Genomic DNA, 16,098 nt, shown 5'->3' on the forward strand with positions numbered 1-16,098 from the left:
TTTGAGATTACAGAGATTAAACCTGTGGAACTGCATAGTGTAATAAAAATCCTGCCATTTCTGTTGAAATCTTGGTGCTTTTTGCCATAATATCATAAATAGAATCTGTCAGCCAACACAAGTGTAAAAGACCTAAAAGCAGCATTCGTTTCTTAGATATAATGGCATTCAAGAACAGATGAGAAATACTAATTGCCTTCAACCAGTTTGGGTTACAAAGCTATTTATAAAGCTTTGTGATTCAAGCAAACCATATTTACAGCTATTATATTTAAATGGAGAAGAAAATAGCACAACGGTGAACGTTCCCATGCGCAGCTGACCTATCAAAATGACTCCAAAAGTACATCTTCAACTCTCCCAGGCCGTCACAAAAGAATCCCCAAAGACATCTAATACAGTACATGATTCAATAATGGGGCCAAAATGGCCTCCATAGGGTGGTTCTAAAGCCAAAATCACTGCAGACCAAAAAGAACACCAAGTCCCGTCTCAGATTTGCCAAAGAAAACATCTGAGTATTTGGGGAAATGCACTGTGGATAGATGAGAAAGAATTGGTCTGTCTCTTTACTTTTGACATAAAACTAACATTTCAGGAAAAAAAAAAATGCAGAGCGTCAAACGTAGTGGTGGTACTGTGATGGACTGGGACAGACTGGCAGTTTCAGGAATAAGACGACTTGCTTATAAATGATGGACCAATGAATTTTACTCAGTTCCAGCAAAACCTGAACATATCTTGACATCTGTTGGGTTCTGTGTTTCTGTGTATTTATTTCTTGGTTTTTCTGTGTCCTGTTCCCCTCTGAGTCTCTGTGATGTCCTCTCCTCCCTGTTTATTGATCCCAGCTGTGTCTAGTTCCCTTATTACCCTCCCTGTGTATTTAAGTCCACCTGTTGTCTTTGTTCCTTGTCGGGTCCTCATCATACATTCATCGCTCCACGTCGTCCTACCTGTTCCTCGTGCTACTCTGGTTGGCTTGTTATTGGATTTATCATTAAATCATCTTCTTTGTGCCTGCCAGCGTCTCCCTCAACGCTCACAAACACAAATCATGACAACATCAGTGTTATGTTCTGAAAAAAAAAATCCTCTTTTGTAAATTCAAATGTTTGATGGTAGTTTTTTTTTTTTTTTTCCCCGAGAGTGGCTCAACAAGTTGCTAGGTTTAGGGGACACTACAGTTATCACATAGTGCCAGGTTGGTTTTGATAACTTTTCTCTTAATAAATTAAATTCTAATTGGAAAAAAAAAACACCTTTCATATTTACTTTCGTTTTCTTTGAATATGTTTAATGATCTGAAACGTGAAAATGTAATGCTAAGCCACAGGAACAACTGAATAAAACAGTAAGAGGTCAAACACTATTTCCAGGCTGTTAATGAACAACACTGAATTTTAATTCCTCTGAAGGCATCAGTGAGTCGAGAGGTAGGAGTTTGTCCTGGGATCACTGGGTTGTTAGTTCAAACCCCTATTCTGTTCAACTCAGTTATGTTTCCTTCATCACTTCATTAGTCTTGCCTGGTGCCAGTGGTGTGATTGTATGTAAAAGTGTTTACCTTTAAGTATAATTAACTATAACCTACTTTACTTTGTTTTTTTGAACTACGAGAGGCAAATACTCGTCTCACATCATGTCTCTCAGATAACATGAGTTTTGCTAACAACTTTAAGACTGAACTAAATAGTTTGAACAAGAAGTTTCATAATGAAGAAAATTCAAAAAGCTTTTTGTTTCCTCTTTACTTTCAATAAAATAGTTCTTTGTGCATATCAGCATTCATCACATTACAAACGGCCGTCTCTATCTTTAGTCACATCTGAAACTGAACTCTATGTCAGTGCAACAGTATATATCATTTGGAGCATAAATCTTTTATTGATTGGGTTGAGTTCACAACCCTAAAAAAAAAAAATAATAAGGTTTAAGTGTAGATTAATTAAGGCCACTGAAAGAACTTAACTGCATACTGCTGACTTAACAAGCCACATGATTCCAGCTGTGATTTCTCATTATTGAGTATTTATTTAGTCAGTTTGGAAGGTTTGAAGGATAAAGGTCATCGTGTGTGATAAACCTGATTTTAGCCTGATCGAAATATCCACTTTTGACATGTGTCCACAGATGCAGTTAAAAGTGGCTATTGTCTGCTAAAAACCAGAAATGTCTCTTGTCAGTATAAAGACCTTTGTCTTTGTCAATGAGTGATTAACTTGTGGTAAAAAAAAAAAAAAAAAAATGTTTTCCTAGTTGTTCAGTTATTGGGGGTTGCGTGAAATTTGCTGATCTGGTTGAAGTTGAGTGAAGCGGAAGTTGATTGTTCAGGCCTCATGTTGAGGTCAAACTTTGATTTTTGCATTGTCTCTTTTCCACATGACTTTTCTACTATTATTAGTACTAGTAGCAGTAGCCATGGCAGTAGTGCGTACAGAGGACATACTACTGCACAATTCTGCATACACAGAATACATATAGATGTATGCAAGAGAGGCACCTTACAAAATTGAATGAGTTACATCAGTTCTTTCAGGAGGAATGGATCAGAAATCCAGCAAACTATTGTGGGAAACCCAAAAGGTTTGACCCAAGTAATACAGTACAAAGGCAATGCTGCCAAATACAAATGAGATGTATGTAATCCTCTTTTGAAGACATTCATATATATCTGACATATTATTTCTCTCATTATTGTGGCATTTAGCAAATAGAAAAAAAAATATTATTCTGATTTATCTAAATTAAGGGATATTTGGTCTGATTTAACTTTGGATATTAAGATAAAAGTTTGTATGTCTGTTTTTTATGTCATATTTTGTGCACTTCTGGTTTAAGCTTTATGCAATCATTGATTTATCATCATACAAATTATCTTTTATACATAATTCTGCAAAGTTAGACTAATCTTTTAGTCAAGGTGGTTCTTATTGTTCACAGTGGAATTTAATATAAAAGTAGTAACTTACTGTAACCACTAGAAAACAAAATGTTCTCTGTTGCATTCTCTGTCTGTACCTTTTTAATATGAACTGACAGAAATAGTTAAATCAGATCTAAAATTCATTCGATACAGTCACACAGTAGCTAAAATACTATTTATTCCTACTCCCCAGTTGCAATTATTCCAACATTTATCTTTCACAGGTAATTTATCTCATCCACAGTAAAATGCAAGAGTTTTACATCGATGTTCAGAAACAGCCACAGAACATTTGTTAACATTTGTAACACAGATGCAAAGTGCAGCATTTCCATTTCGACACACTGTAATACAGCAGCAACGGGTCAGAAATGCAGATGAGCCAGAGGTCCAGGCAGAGAGAATGAGTCAGCTCTCATCACTCTAAGCAGCTTTGTTTTCTAAACACTAACAACAGACCATTTAGTTAAATGAAAGACACATATCCATGTGTGTGAAGGATAGTTTCTGGAACGAACCGTTGTTGCTTCTTCTTAAGGTGCTTGTACCGTGACTAGACGATGATGGGGTTTTGTCTCTGAAGATAAGCCTGATCTATTGAGCTAAAGAGAGGGGTGTGGGGGGAGAAGAAGAAGAGTTTTAGATTTTTGCTGAAGGGTGCAACAGTTTGAGAAAAGAAAACATCCATAAAGTTAGTTGTAAAACTGCAGAAAAGTCAGGATGTTGTAGATTTTTTTTTTTTTTTTTTTTTTTAGGTTCATTTAGATGGATAAGACCGAATGTTTGTAAGCATATCTGATTAAAACATACTCATCCAAACTCGCCCGTATCTTCAAGAAGAGAAATTTCCTACTCTTTTCAGTACATGATTATCTCTTTTAGAAAAACATATTACTAACATACCATGTATCTGGTCTTGCATCAGGCCATGCCGCTTCCTTCTGCCAAATGCTTGCGCACCAACATTTGTGGGAACATAGTTGCTGTATCCAAGTCCACCTGAGCGACTCAAAAAGTCAGCCAAGCGGTGCGTCACGCAGGTGGCCGTGTTGCATGCCCGTTTTTGTGCTGTGGAATTGCTTGTTTAAAAAAAAAAAAGGGGGGGGTAAAGACAAAAAGTTAGAATATTCCTGATGTGATTAAATGAATGCAAGCTATAACATTATTTTCCTGTTTTCTTTCATTCTTCACACAGCTTGATGTTCAGCAACATTGTTAAGGGATAAAAGCAGCTTGACGATGAATGTTGAATTCACCAAGAATGAACACAATTGCAACAAAGAAAAAAATAACTACTAGGCACAATTATAGCTGTTAATTTTTTTTTATTGTATTGAATATATTTGCAACAGTTTTGAATCAGCTTTTATTATTTTAAGTTAGTGACACAAACACATGGAGAGAGACAAACAAGCAAACTCGAATATAACACTCATTTGTTGCAAAACTCAGAACTTCAATTGTACGTGCTGATGTAGTTATCATAAAACTCAGGAAGGCTTCTTCTCTTGCCGGGGGTCCCTGCTCCCACATCGGTGGGAGGATAGGTTTGCAGTTTGTGAATATCCTGGGACAGTCTGCCAAGCACACACGTGCTCAAGCCGGTGCAGCGCTTTGACACGGGTCTATTCCAGCTGTTGGAGATGGAGAGAAACATGCAAAGGCTTACAGGACAGCAACATGCAGATATCGACCTTCGGCTACATGCGTTTACAAAACAGCTCTATGTGATATTATACAGGCATGCTGACAAATCTAAAAGGTGGATGGTGCTAACCAAAATGAAACAGCTGAGTTTTTATGCCATTGTGCTACGGTTTGTCTGTCATGCATATTTTGGGATGTTTGACATCATGCAAACATTACTATTCTAAACTCATGCTGAACTGCAAACAACCTATGTAAAACTGATGTGACAGCAATGAGTGACTGACTGACTGGATGAATGAATGAATATGAACGAACGAAGGCCATCCATTCCATCTGATTTCTCCCAGACGTTTCAGAAACCTCGCTGTATACCTTCAAAATTATCACCAAGCTCAAACTGTTGGACTTGTACACAGAACCGTGTTACGTTCCATTAGATCAACAGAAAGGATTGACTATTTTAAGATGACCTGGGACGTTCAAGCCGTACCTCTCCCCGTCAGCTGGTTGCTTTGCTGGTTCATCTGAGGTTATCTGTACGAACTCCTTGATAGCTCTGAGTAACGTTTCAGCGTCCTTGTTCAACAGTGTGACCCCATCCGACATGGACTCCTTGCTAGATGAGAAAACAGTCATTCAGTTATTGTGTTGGTCTCTCTGCCTCTGACACAAATGTTTTAGGTAAAAAGATCAAAAACTTGTTCAAATGAAGATAATACACTTTTAGTGATACTTGTAATCTTAAAGACACAAGCAATTCCGTCTAGATGAAGACGTTTTAACATTTCAGTGTTTTCAAAAGATATATATATATTTTAACTCTCTTTTGACCGAGTTACTTAACTGAAAATGTCTAACTGTTGCAGAAAGCATGCTCCAGTTCTCACCTGGATGGTGCCGCATTCGAGGACGTCTGGCAGAAAAAAAGGGCATAACCAAGAAGGAGCGTCCTGAGTTTAAGCATGCTCATGATTCCCTGTGAAGAGAAACAGTCAGCTTTGTTGGTGCACGCATAGAAGACTTTAACTCCACTTTGTTCCAATGTAAAGACATTTAAAATATACATATTTAAGCTTGGTTTATATTTTTCAGTTTCAAATGTGATTTAAGCTTCTTCATATTTTAACATTTTGTTCTAATCTGATTCTCTCCTCCATTCTGTCTGGATTTCTGAGGTTGCTCAGTCCACCAGTGGAGTTGTACTGCTTTAAATGGGGTTTTGTCTATTAAACAAATTAAGCAAATAACACAAATGCACCAGAGTCACATTTCCCTCCCTTTGTACAGTAAAAGTTCCTCAAGTTCCTCAAAATACACTGCATCACATTTAAAACTGCATGCTGTAAAACCAGCAAATGATAAAAACAGTTATGAAAGGTAAACAATCTTATCTTCATACTGACCTTGTGGTTATAGATCGTCTGAAGTCGTAACCGACGAGCTGACTTGTGAATCTGCTGTGCTTTCTCACAGTGCACCGTTTTATATACGTCCCCCATGGATTTCTTTAATATCTGAGTAAACACTTGACTATACGTCATTGGACAAGCCAATGCTTTGCCCCAAAGCTTTGAACCAATCGGAGATCCTGTGTAATTTATTGCAAGCAAATGAGAACTGGTATGCAAATACAATTTGCTGCATGGTCTCAAATCACAAAGGTGTGTCAATGTTTTGAATAAGAGGGGATGGAAGATAATAACGTTTATGCCTGTGAAAATAACAACTCATGAATGCCATTGTAGAAGTTTCAGTCATGAAAGCCAAGGTCTCCTTTTAGTAGAGAGCAATGCACAACCAGAACTAAGGAGGGAGAGGAGGACGCTGGAAGGAAATGCTGTGTAAGTCTGTTTGAGTCTGAGGTGAAATCCTGGATGATTTCATAATGCTGGTCAGATTTAATTATTTCTGTATTTGCCATTATCTACGGTTTTTCCTCGGTTGCTTTGGTGCATTTCTCATATCATTTTCGACATTTGCAAAACAGTAATTGCATTTCTCAAAACAATTTGTACAAACAGCAAAACACAATGGATTGCCTGCGAACTCCAGTCTCTTCCTCAATATACTTAGTTAATCTCTCGAAAGCAAATATCTGTGTCAATGAACATGTCAGAGCTTCAGAATGACAACTCCTTGTTTCATTGTGTTCGTTTCAGACAGTCAAATTGATTAGTCATGTTGTCAAAATAACAGTGAACTATGGAGGGATGTTTTGTTTGAAACTGTTTGGGTAGGGTTTTGATTTTGTAAATTGCAATTGTGCGAGGTCAGTGGCAAGAGTCTTGACAAGATTCAAATGAATGTTTTTACTGTCATTTATTGACACATCATGTCATTGTAATCTAGAAAGGAAAAGACAGCCCTGCAAAATACAAAAGAAAAAAACATAAAAGTGGAAATGGAAACATTAAACAATCTCCTGAAGGAAAATAATACATGAAGTGTTATAAGAATTACAATGCAGTTTTCCTATAAATTCCATCTCCATGCTGAGGAAAAATTCTCCATTGAGGTTAAAGGATGAAGAGTAGGATGAGAGAAAGTCTACCAGCATTGTGTTGTGAGATGTAAACCAAATCCTGATTATATTGGATTAATGGAAATTAGCAGATGTCCTCAGCCTCGTCTGCCTCTTCCTCTGTTTGCCTGCTAACTCCTTCGCCGCAGCCTCACACCTCTACCTCTTCTTTTTCTCTGGCTGTTGACCCCGTCCAAATCCAACATTGAGTTGTCACTACATACGCCGTATAAATGCCATCTGATGGTTCATGAGATGTCTATTAGAAATATGTACAAATATGCACATATTTGCAAATAGACAAGCATTTTTCATGTAGAGGTTTATTCTACAAACTGATGCTTAAATGATGTGGAGGCTGAGATAATTCCACAGAGACCCATAAAGTGCATTTTGATCAACATGGCATGCACATTTGAAACTGTAGGGAACAGCAGAGAAGTGCACATAATCACTAACATGATGTACAAAAGCATTTGCAACTTGCTCAAAGGAATGATAAACTGCTTTTCTGATGTACACAAGTGACACAATCATTTGAAGATAGAACAAATAGTTTTGAGTGTACTTATTCTGTTCTCTGAAACGCACCAAAGCGACTAAAAATAAACTGTAAAAGAGAAAATGTCCAGGTAAAAGAGGCTATCATGTCACTTTGAGCTGAACAGGAACTGGAGCTCATCTCTTCAAAGAGATCTAAAAAAAAAAAAAATCTAAGACCACTGGTCAGCTACTGCATGAAAATGCTTCATCTAATAACTGAAAATCATCTTGTTGATGATAAAAAATATATATATATTCTTTAAATAAATTAAAAAAACAAAACAACATCAAAAACTGATCGTAACAAATTGTATTTTTATGACAGACCTCTTATTGCCAAGTGTAGAGATGTTTAATTTGAAATTGATTCCTTGCTAAATTAGTTGTGCATTATTCCTATATACTGGTAAAAAGAAAAGAAAACAATTTTTGCTTTTTTGTGAGGGAGCCATTTGTTCTTTTAGTATAAACAGTTTGTTGTTCTTTGTTTGTTTGTTTGTCCAGCACTCTTTTTGTCATGTTTTTTCCAAAAATTGTCATGTCACTTTAGACATGACACTGGTCTATCCCTTCATTAGAGGACTCCTATACACCTAAAATAATTCTTAGTTGGCCTTCTGAATAAACAACAGGAGACTTTGTCTCTCCCGTGAATGTTGAAGTACTTGGACTGGAGTGCCAAAATCCAAAGACAAGCTTTTAAATCCTTTGGAATAGCTATAGAAAGATTACAAACAAAACTTCTTATCTTTCTGAATCTCATAATAATAAAAAACAGATTAGATTGTGTACTAAACACCTCTGGACTCTGGTACTGAACATGTGCGCATGAGTCAGTAAAATTTGCCACGTCAGAGAAAACTGATCAACTAAAATCACAGCAATTAGTTGGTCAGTCAAAAAGTAATTGCTGGACTGAGTTAATTTGCTATGTCTTGTTTATTTGTGTGCTAATAGTATCACAGGGAGGTCTCATCACTAAACTACCCCTTTCCTTACTTTGATGTCGATCCAGCTTCTTCAAGCAAATTACTTTGCTGCTGGTTCCGGGCCTTCCTCTAATTCCCCTTATGTAACAACAGTGGAGGATGTCTCATAAAGCATTCTGGCTCCATGTTAGTTTTCACGTCACAAGAAAAACTCATTTCAGTAGATGGGCCTTTTAGTGGTATTGAGCAGACCTGCAGGCCACGTAAAAGAAGCACTAAAGTAGCCTCTGGCTCCTCCACACACTATTACAACCTGATTGTGAGAGGCATCAGAGCAAGACATGCCATTGGTAATGATTGTTAATTGTCTTGCTTCCATCTGAGCATGCTCACAACACAGAGCTGCAGGTAAAAGATTTAACAGAGATTTAAAAAAAAAAAAAAAGGTCAAGGTAAGGAGTACATACTAAAAAAGTTAATTACACAGCCACAAAATTTTGAGAACCTTCTCAATAAGCAAAAGTTTAACAAAGAAAAATGTTTGGTTTTTTTTATTTAGTTTTAAAAGAAAGTAAGCTGTTAGCATCTAGGATGCAGCTAAAAAAAAAAATAAAAGCTTATTTCATAAGTGATAAGGTTGGAATTACTTACTTTCATTACTTTCATTTTTGTCCTGAACTTGAGAGGAAAAACCAAACACCTTCCGAGTGGTTTGGGCATGATGTTCTTGAGGGATGTAAATCCCTAATAATTTAGGACAGAACTAGGACACTGAGGGATTTGTATGTTACAAGCAGTGTTTGTAATGTCCAGAAAATCCAGAAAATGAGAAACATTGTCTCCATTGGTAGTTCTATGTAGGATTTTGACTGGCATGTTCTAGATCAACTGGAAACCTTCTTAATATACTATGCAGATAATGTGACATTACACTAGTCAAGTCTGCAGATGATAAAAGAATGAAGTTTTATTTCCATATTGTGATAGGAGAAAATAAATAACTTTGACACACAGGAATCAAAACAATTCTGAAAGCAAAAATACAAACTAAACAGTAGAATTAAGAGTTCAGACATTTTAATGTAATTACAGCAATGCAGAACTACACAGAAGCATCTATAAGACAAGAATGTAATGCACTTCATTAATTAGTCAGATGGATTTTGTACTTACTTAATGTTTCTCCAACGCTCTCGTTCATCACTGAATAATCTAACCAATGAGAACCAACTGATGCACAGAAAATTAATTCCAAAGGGGGGAAAAAGTATTGAGCCGTCTGCAATTAGCTCTCACTTCTCACGTATCCGGAAGTTCGGCATGAATTGGCCTGGAGAAATAATTACAACACAAGAGAGCAGATTTGACAGAGAGGGCAGCGTCACTCACTGCAAAACATGTCAGAGACAGTCTCAGCTGAATTCGCTGGCAACTCATCCAAACAGAAACAACATCAAGGTTTCCGTGGACTCGAGAACAAATATGTATATCAGTGATTCTTGAGAATAGGGACAAAACAGGTCCTATGGATAAAGCATGAAATTTGAATAAAATATACACAAAATATATTTTTTTCAAATATCTAACTAAACTAACCTGGGTCATGTGAGCACAACAATGTATATTTTTCTTTCTTTTGCTGAATATTTTTTTATTTTAAACATTGTAGTCGGTGGATGATGCCTGTAAAAGCCCTTGTCCAGGAGCAGAATTCAACACATTCTTATAGTTTAAAACAATTAAAGAAATACTAAAATTATATATTATGACAATTAAGTATAAGTAGTCATATAAATAATTATAAAAGTATCGATAAATTGAATTAAAAATAATTTTTAGATATTTTCCAACTCCGTTGAAATTTGTCCTTAGTTTTTGTCAACACCGTCAGAAATGAAAAGAATGTAAAAAAATCAGGCATTATTTGGGGGCACCAGAACTTCTGAGGACCCCATGACGTTGTCTTTTCTCTTCCTTTGCTAGGAGGGCTAGTTAGCTCCGGTTAGCTTAAGTTATTCTTTAGTTTTTTCTTCTGTTTTATTCCTAAGTTGTTTGTCACAACCATGATGTGTCAACTCCATAACTGACAATTTACAAAACTTTGATGAAATTTTGCGAAATAAAAGCTTAATTTTGGTAAACTGTAAAGATTTCATGGACCTGACGAGCTACAATATGGCCTCCTTCAGAATAACATCATATAAATTGAGGTAGTTTGGCATTTCGTCAACTCCGTCAGATGTCAACTCCGTCAGAGTTTTTCTGACTCTTTCAGTGAAATTGTTGTCAAATCTCACTTAATTGTGCAACTAATTCATTTTAATGTATTTTACATGAATTGCATTACTTCACATGTACCAAGTTTTTCATTTTACTCACTAGTTTGTCACCACCTTCAGTTCTGTGTCAACTCCGTCATGCACTGTCAACTCCATCAGATGGACTTTTTCTTGTTTTTTGTTTTAAATAATATTTATTTTATTTCTTGAGAAGCATTTGTCTGTAAATTGAGTAAAAATATCACTAATGGGGTATTTTAAAAATCATTTTAGATTTATTTTTGTCAGATGGTGATGACAAAGTTCTGGGTCAGGTCGATTAAAAATGTAATTTTTAAAAATAAATTCGCAACTGGGAGCCTGTACCTTAGCATCTTCATATTTTCTAAACATTATTTGTCATATTTGCACACATAAGGTTGAGAAATAATTTTAAAAAAATATGGGAAAATTAAAACCCATTTTGTCCCTATTCTCAAGAATCACTGATATACACTGCAGCAGGAAAAACAAGAGTCAAAGGTCCTTCAATTGGCTCTAAGAAACCAGAACTGTTGAATGAGGCCTAAAATCTGAAAAAGGGCATATAATGAGAACTGTATGCTGAAAACTTTTGATATAAAGCATTTCCATTGTGAAGCTTTGCATTAGTTGTAACTGTCCATCCATCCATCCATCGATATCACGTGTTTGGACTGTGGAAGGAAACCAGAGTACCTGGAGAGAACACACACATGCATGAGGAGACTGTGGAAATATCATACAGAAAGATACAGGCCACACCTTCATAATATTTGGTCAAAATGACCAATCCTATTCACCCGATGCAAAAGTGAATATGTGTGGAAAATAAATCTGGTGTAAAGGGACTGTAAATCTGACCAGCTGATTAAACAGGAAATAAGTATTTAGTAAAACTTTAAATTGATTAAGGGACCTCTACCCACTATGAACAATCCAGTTTGTGTTTCAAAAGTGTGTAAGGGACATAAGAGAGCACTTTGTAATGGACACTTATGTATAAGTAGTAGATAGTCATCAAGTGAAGTATGCTACAGCTGCTTTCCATTACAAACCTAACATTTAAACACCTGCCTAGAAGTTACGTAGGGATTACCAGTCCTCTTGTTGCTGCTGGCACAGCCATTAAGTTGTTAGAAAAAAGGCTCTGGCCTGCACGTCTGTTTGGAGAAAGGCTTTGTTAGGAGATTTGCCCCATGCTCTTAGTAATCCCAGTGTTCCTGGATAGGAAAGAATTTAATGGGGAGGCACTGCTGTCAAAAGATCCATATAATAAAACTACCACATATAGTCCAAATTGGAGTAAAACAGGAAAATAAATTCTTTCTAAATGGAGTCATTGCTCAGCCGTTGGCAGTTTCAGTCTGTGAAACTACGGGGTAGGCAGCAGATTTGTGGTGGGGTGTGCAGTGTTTATCACGCCTAAGACTGGAACCACCGAAAGACCGAATTTTCCTTTCACCAATCTCTTTGCTGTCCACTTTACCTCATTTAGGGTCACAGTGAGCTGAACCCAGGCCTAGCAGTCAGAAAGCAAAATGTATTGTATCTATATCTTCCGACAGGTTACTGGTCCATCGCAGAAGAGGGTTTTTTTTTGCCACCTAAAAACTGAAGAATGTTAAAGATGTATATAGTTTTGTTCAGGTTGTGTTACATGTTGGACAATTTGTCAGTCAGTTCAAAAGCTTTCTCCTTCCAGCTCCAAATGTCACAATGTTACACAGCAAATTTGAAGTGTTCCATCAACTCCTACAGAGTTAAATTCAACACATTGAAAGTGTCTACATTGGTCCACTCTGGATGGTGTAGAAGTTACACTTTTGAAAGTGTTATTTGTGATATAGTTGAATCAACACTCACAGTAGTTGAAATCAAACACACTTCAGTGTTAATCTACCCAACACTAGTGTATATCGTCAAAAATTAACACTATGAATGTGTTAATCTAACATCTAACATTGTTAAGCACAACCCACATATGGAGGTTCTAGTTTTCAATGCGGCTGTAGTGGGTTCGCTTCCCGGTCTTCCCCTTCTCTCATTACTCACCTTTTTTGTCAATTTACTACCAAATAAAAGCCACTAGAGCAATTAAAACCTTTTTTTCCCCCAGAAACTATTGGCCATCAATAATCCCCAAATTAATTTTAAAAGACTTGCCACATTAAATGCTACAAAAACACCAGCACCATTTGTAGTATATAATCTACTTTTATTTCAAAACATCAAACAGCACTGACAGCAATATGCAACAAAAGTCACACATTCATGGTACTTTGCACTGAAGGTGAAGTGTGCTTTGAAAGTTCATTGGAAGCGGCCTTGGATGGTCTTGTGATCACTGATGGTGAAGTGTCTTTGGTGTTGCTCTTGTTTTTGCCAACATGAAGGAGGAAGACTTCCAGCCTGGAAGGAAAAACAGGAAATAAAGCAGAAACATTAGGATAATAAATAAATATTTTAAAAAGTAGTGTGAGCAAAACTAATCAGACAAACCTGTGTGTGTCACTGTCACATTCATTCAAATTACTCTGCCCACCTGGATTACAAGATAAAGCATAAAACAGTCAGAAATAATTACTAAAGAAATTAGTCAGCTTCTAGAAAAAATTTTGGACAGCATTAAAAGTTGTACCAACCCGTCTAAAGAAATGTGTTGAAGTCATCATAACAGGCTTCAGTCACAACATGACACACTAACAACATAAAAACATTTTGGATGTTTTTAGATGTGCTACAAGTACAAAACACCAGAGTCAAATGGCTCAATTGCCTCCTCATTGCGTAGATATGCTCTCCAGAGTCCTGCTAATCACCTAATTATTGTATTCAGCTGTGGTGCAGCAGCGGCACATTAAATGTTGCAGGAAAGTGGCTCCAGGACTGGAGTTTGACACCTGTGGCTTAGATCTAGCCAACGGTCCAGCACAGCCACTCCCCCATTTTGCAGTCTACAGCCAAAAACTTAAAGAAAACGACCCCGCAGCTAAATAATGTTAACTTAAATGCCCTCCAGATTTTCCTGACAGTTTCAATGTTTGGTTAAGATAATAAACAGTCGTATAAACTGTGATATCCAAACAAATAAATGTACGTTAAACGAACTATGTATATGAATCGATACACCCACTATGTCACTAAAATCAGTCAGTCTGGTAAGGTTTTTAGCAACCATGAGTCAACAATGGGGCACCCTACTATATAACCTACTGGGGTACCATGCACAGGTTTCAACAAGAGAGTTTTCCTTACTAGTTCTCATCAGATATTATAAAGAAAAGTTGGGTCCCTGATGGCATGTTCTGCCTACCCCATGTAGGTCCAGGCTGGGGGTCTGCTGCAATCTTTACCCTTTCTGTTGCTCCTTCCCTGATGTGTTGTCACAAATATGTTACAACTGTGGGAGGAACTGTCTGTTGATTTCTAAATCAACACCAGACTGAGTGTTGAGTTAGACTGTTGGAGTTAATTTAGAAATCAACACTGGACTGGATTGCTTTTTGTTTAACTCTTTGGAACTCTGTTGTTGAATTAACACTGTATTTTTAACATACAACACTTGCACTGGAAATCTGACACTTCCAAATTTGCTGTGTAGTTGCTTTGCACAGAGGGTCAAGATGCTTGGCTATTGAGAAATGATTGCTTCCTGGAGGTGTGGACTCAGTTGAAATTTCAAATTTTACCTGGTCAATAACATTTGGCTGTGACATGTGTAATGTGCCAGTTGAGTGCTGCGAAGTTTAACGGGAATTGCCTGTGCTGTAAACAATCATTCCCTAAAGACAGAAGTGAACAAACAAGATGGCTGTTAATGTTAATTAAATATTTGGCCAACGCGGATTGAACATCTTTGTTTACCTACTCCGCTCCCGTTGCTTACAGTACAAGCAGATTATAATTCTAAAACGGTGCAGAAAATCGTTCTGCAACAACATTGCAACTTCTCCTTCAGTTCACTGAACAGGAGGATTAGAAATGGAAGAAGGCCCAGACTGTCTGCGAAGCGAGATTTTAATTGAGTGAAATTGCAACAGGAAGGTGATGGCTACTTCAAGATCTCCTGTCTCTTCAATTACAACCTCCAGTTTTGCTCTATAGATTCACCAACATAAATCTGCCTTCTGCTGCTTTTGTTTCTCTGGTAAAAGTGAACATTCTCACTTCCCTCCCAGACGTTCCTCCAAATACCTTCTCTGCCATAATAATCGCCGACTCTTCTTCTCTTCCCTCCACAGCGTGAGATCTCCACTCATTGCTTGAAGAGAGTTACTGCACAACTGGACTCTGTTCTGTCATATCCTTGTCTCAGAGTCTTGTTTCAGCGTTTGGCTCTGGTTATTGGCTCCACATTATGACAACCAGATGTTATCCCAGAGAGCTGCCAGAAAGCTAAGTCATTTGAGGGAATATGCTAAATAAGTATCCTAACAAATCTGAATGACTTGAGAGGTCTTCAGGAGCCTTTGGGGTATCTGGAACGATGGAAAAAGAGAAATGTACCACCTGCCTCAGTACAGAAAGATGCAACTTCGACTAATAAGAAACTAATCATAATGTGCCACAGTGCATGGCAGATTTTTGGTGCATGACATTTCGAGCACTTTCAGTTTAAATCATCTGCTTAAAAAAATATGCATTTTTAAAATATCACCACATTTTTGTTTGTTTTTTTAGTAAGACAGCGCCATCCTGTCCTCACACTTCTGCAGAGTTGCTGGCCTTCAGCATACTCATGTAAGTCTGGAATGCAGCACATGCCTTCACCTTTCACCTCTGCATGTATACCTTAATGTCACCTAACCTCTATTGTGTTGGGGTGAAACAACCTGCAGCAGAATACTGGGCTAATGTTTGCAAGAAATCCTGGCAACATTTAACCAGACTTTCTCAAAACTACATTAAATCAGGAACTCGTTATGTCGTTAGCTATGTGGAAGTCAGTATCAAGACTTCAGAATGTAGATAGGTAGAGTTACATACCATCTTTATTATTTCTTCTCAGTTATAGATTAAATATTTTCCATAATGCTGTTACCTTTCAAAATTATTTCACATAATGAATCTAATTTACATAAAGACTCACCTAAGATAGAAAACATATCCGTACTATCATTTAAGTGATCAGTTAAAATCTTGCAAAAATATTTATGTTACCAGACTGTGATGAGCACAACACGAGTATGATGTTCAAAAGATTATATTAGGACAAATGTGTTTCAATTG

General features: G+C 37.0%; 1 protein-coding gene and 1 long non-coding RNA gene across 2 annotated transcripts; both read right to left on the bottom strand.

Moving 5' to 3' along the window:
- Window positions 1-3,903: 3,903 nt before the first annotated feature.
- Window positions 3,904-5,625, bottom strand: calca (calcitonin/calcitonin-related polypeptide, alpha). The gene is made up of 3 exons (XM_014993551.2): window positions 5,464-5,625; window positions 5,067-5,192; window positions 3,904-4,560 (listed from the first exon to the last, which is right to left on the bottom strand). The coding sequence occupies exons 1-3, from the start codon at window positions 5,544-5,546 to the stop codon at window positions 4,383-4,385; spliced, it is 387 nt and encodes a 128-aa protein (XP_014849037.1). The 5' UTR covers window positions 5,547-5,625; the 3' UTR covers window positions 3,904-4,382.
- Window positions 5,626-13,063: 7,438 nt separating this feature from the next.
- LOC148160209 (uncharacterized) lies at window positions 13,064-13,508 on the bottom strand. Its single transcript, XR_015762596.1, has 2 exons — window positions 13,369-13,508; window positions 13,064-13,278 (listed from the first exon to the last, which is right to left on the bottom strand). It is a non-coding gene; the product is annotated as an uncharacterized LOC148160209 (long non-coding RNA).
- Between the last annotated feature and the right edge of the window lie 2,590 nt (window positions 13,509-16,098).

The sequence above is a fragment of the Poecilia mexicana genome, unplaced genomic scaffold, assembly GCF_051168715.1.
Source record: "Poecilia mexicana isolate PSO_F unplaced genomic scaffold, ASM5116871v1 scaffold_3, whole genome shotgun sequence".
Taxonomy (NCBI): Eukaryota; Metazoa; Chordata; class Actinopteri; order Cyprinodontiformes; family Poeciliidae; genus Poecilia; species Poecilia mexicana.

Bases quoted from the DNA above. Each gene is read 5' to 3' on its own strand.
- calca (XM_014993551.2), bottom strand. From the start codon at position 5,546: ATGAGCATGCTTAAACTCAGGACGCTCCTTCTTGGTTATGCCCTTTTT. The intron at 5,193-5,463 runs GTGAGAACTGGA...TTTCTCATCTAG, and splicing joins TCGAATGCGGCACCATCCAG to CAAGGAGTCCATGTCGGATG. The intron at 4,561-5,066 runs GTACGGCTTGAA...CATCTCCAACAG, and splicing joins CAACCAGCTGACGGGGAGAG to CTGGAATAGACCCGTGTCAA.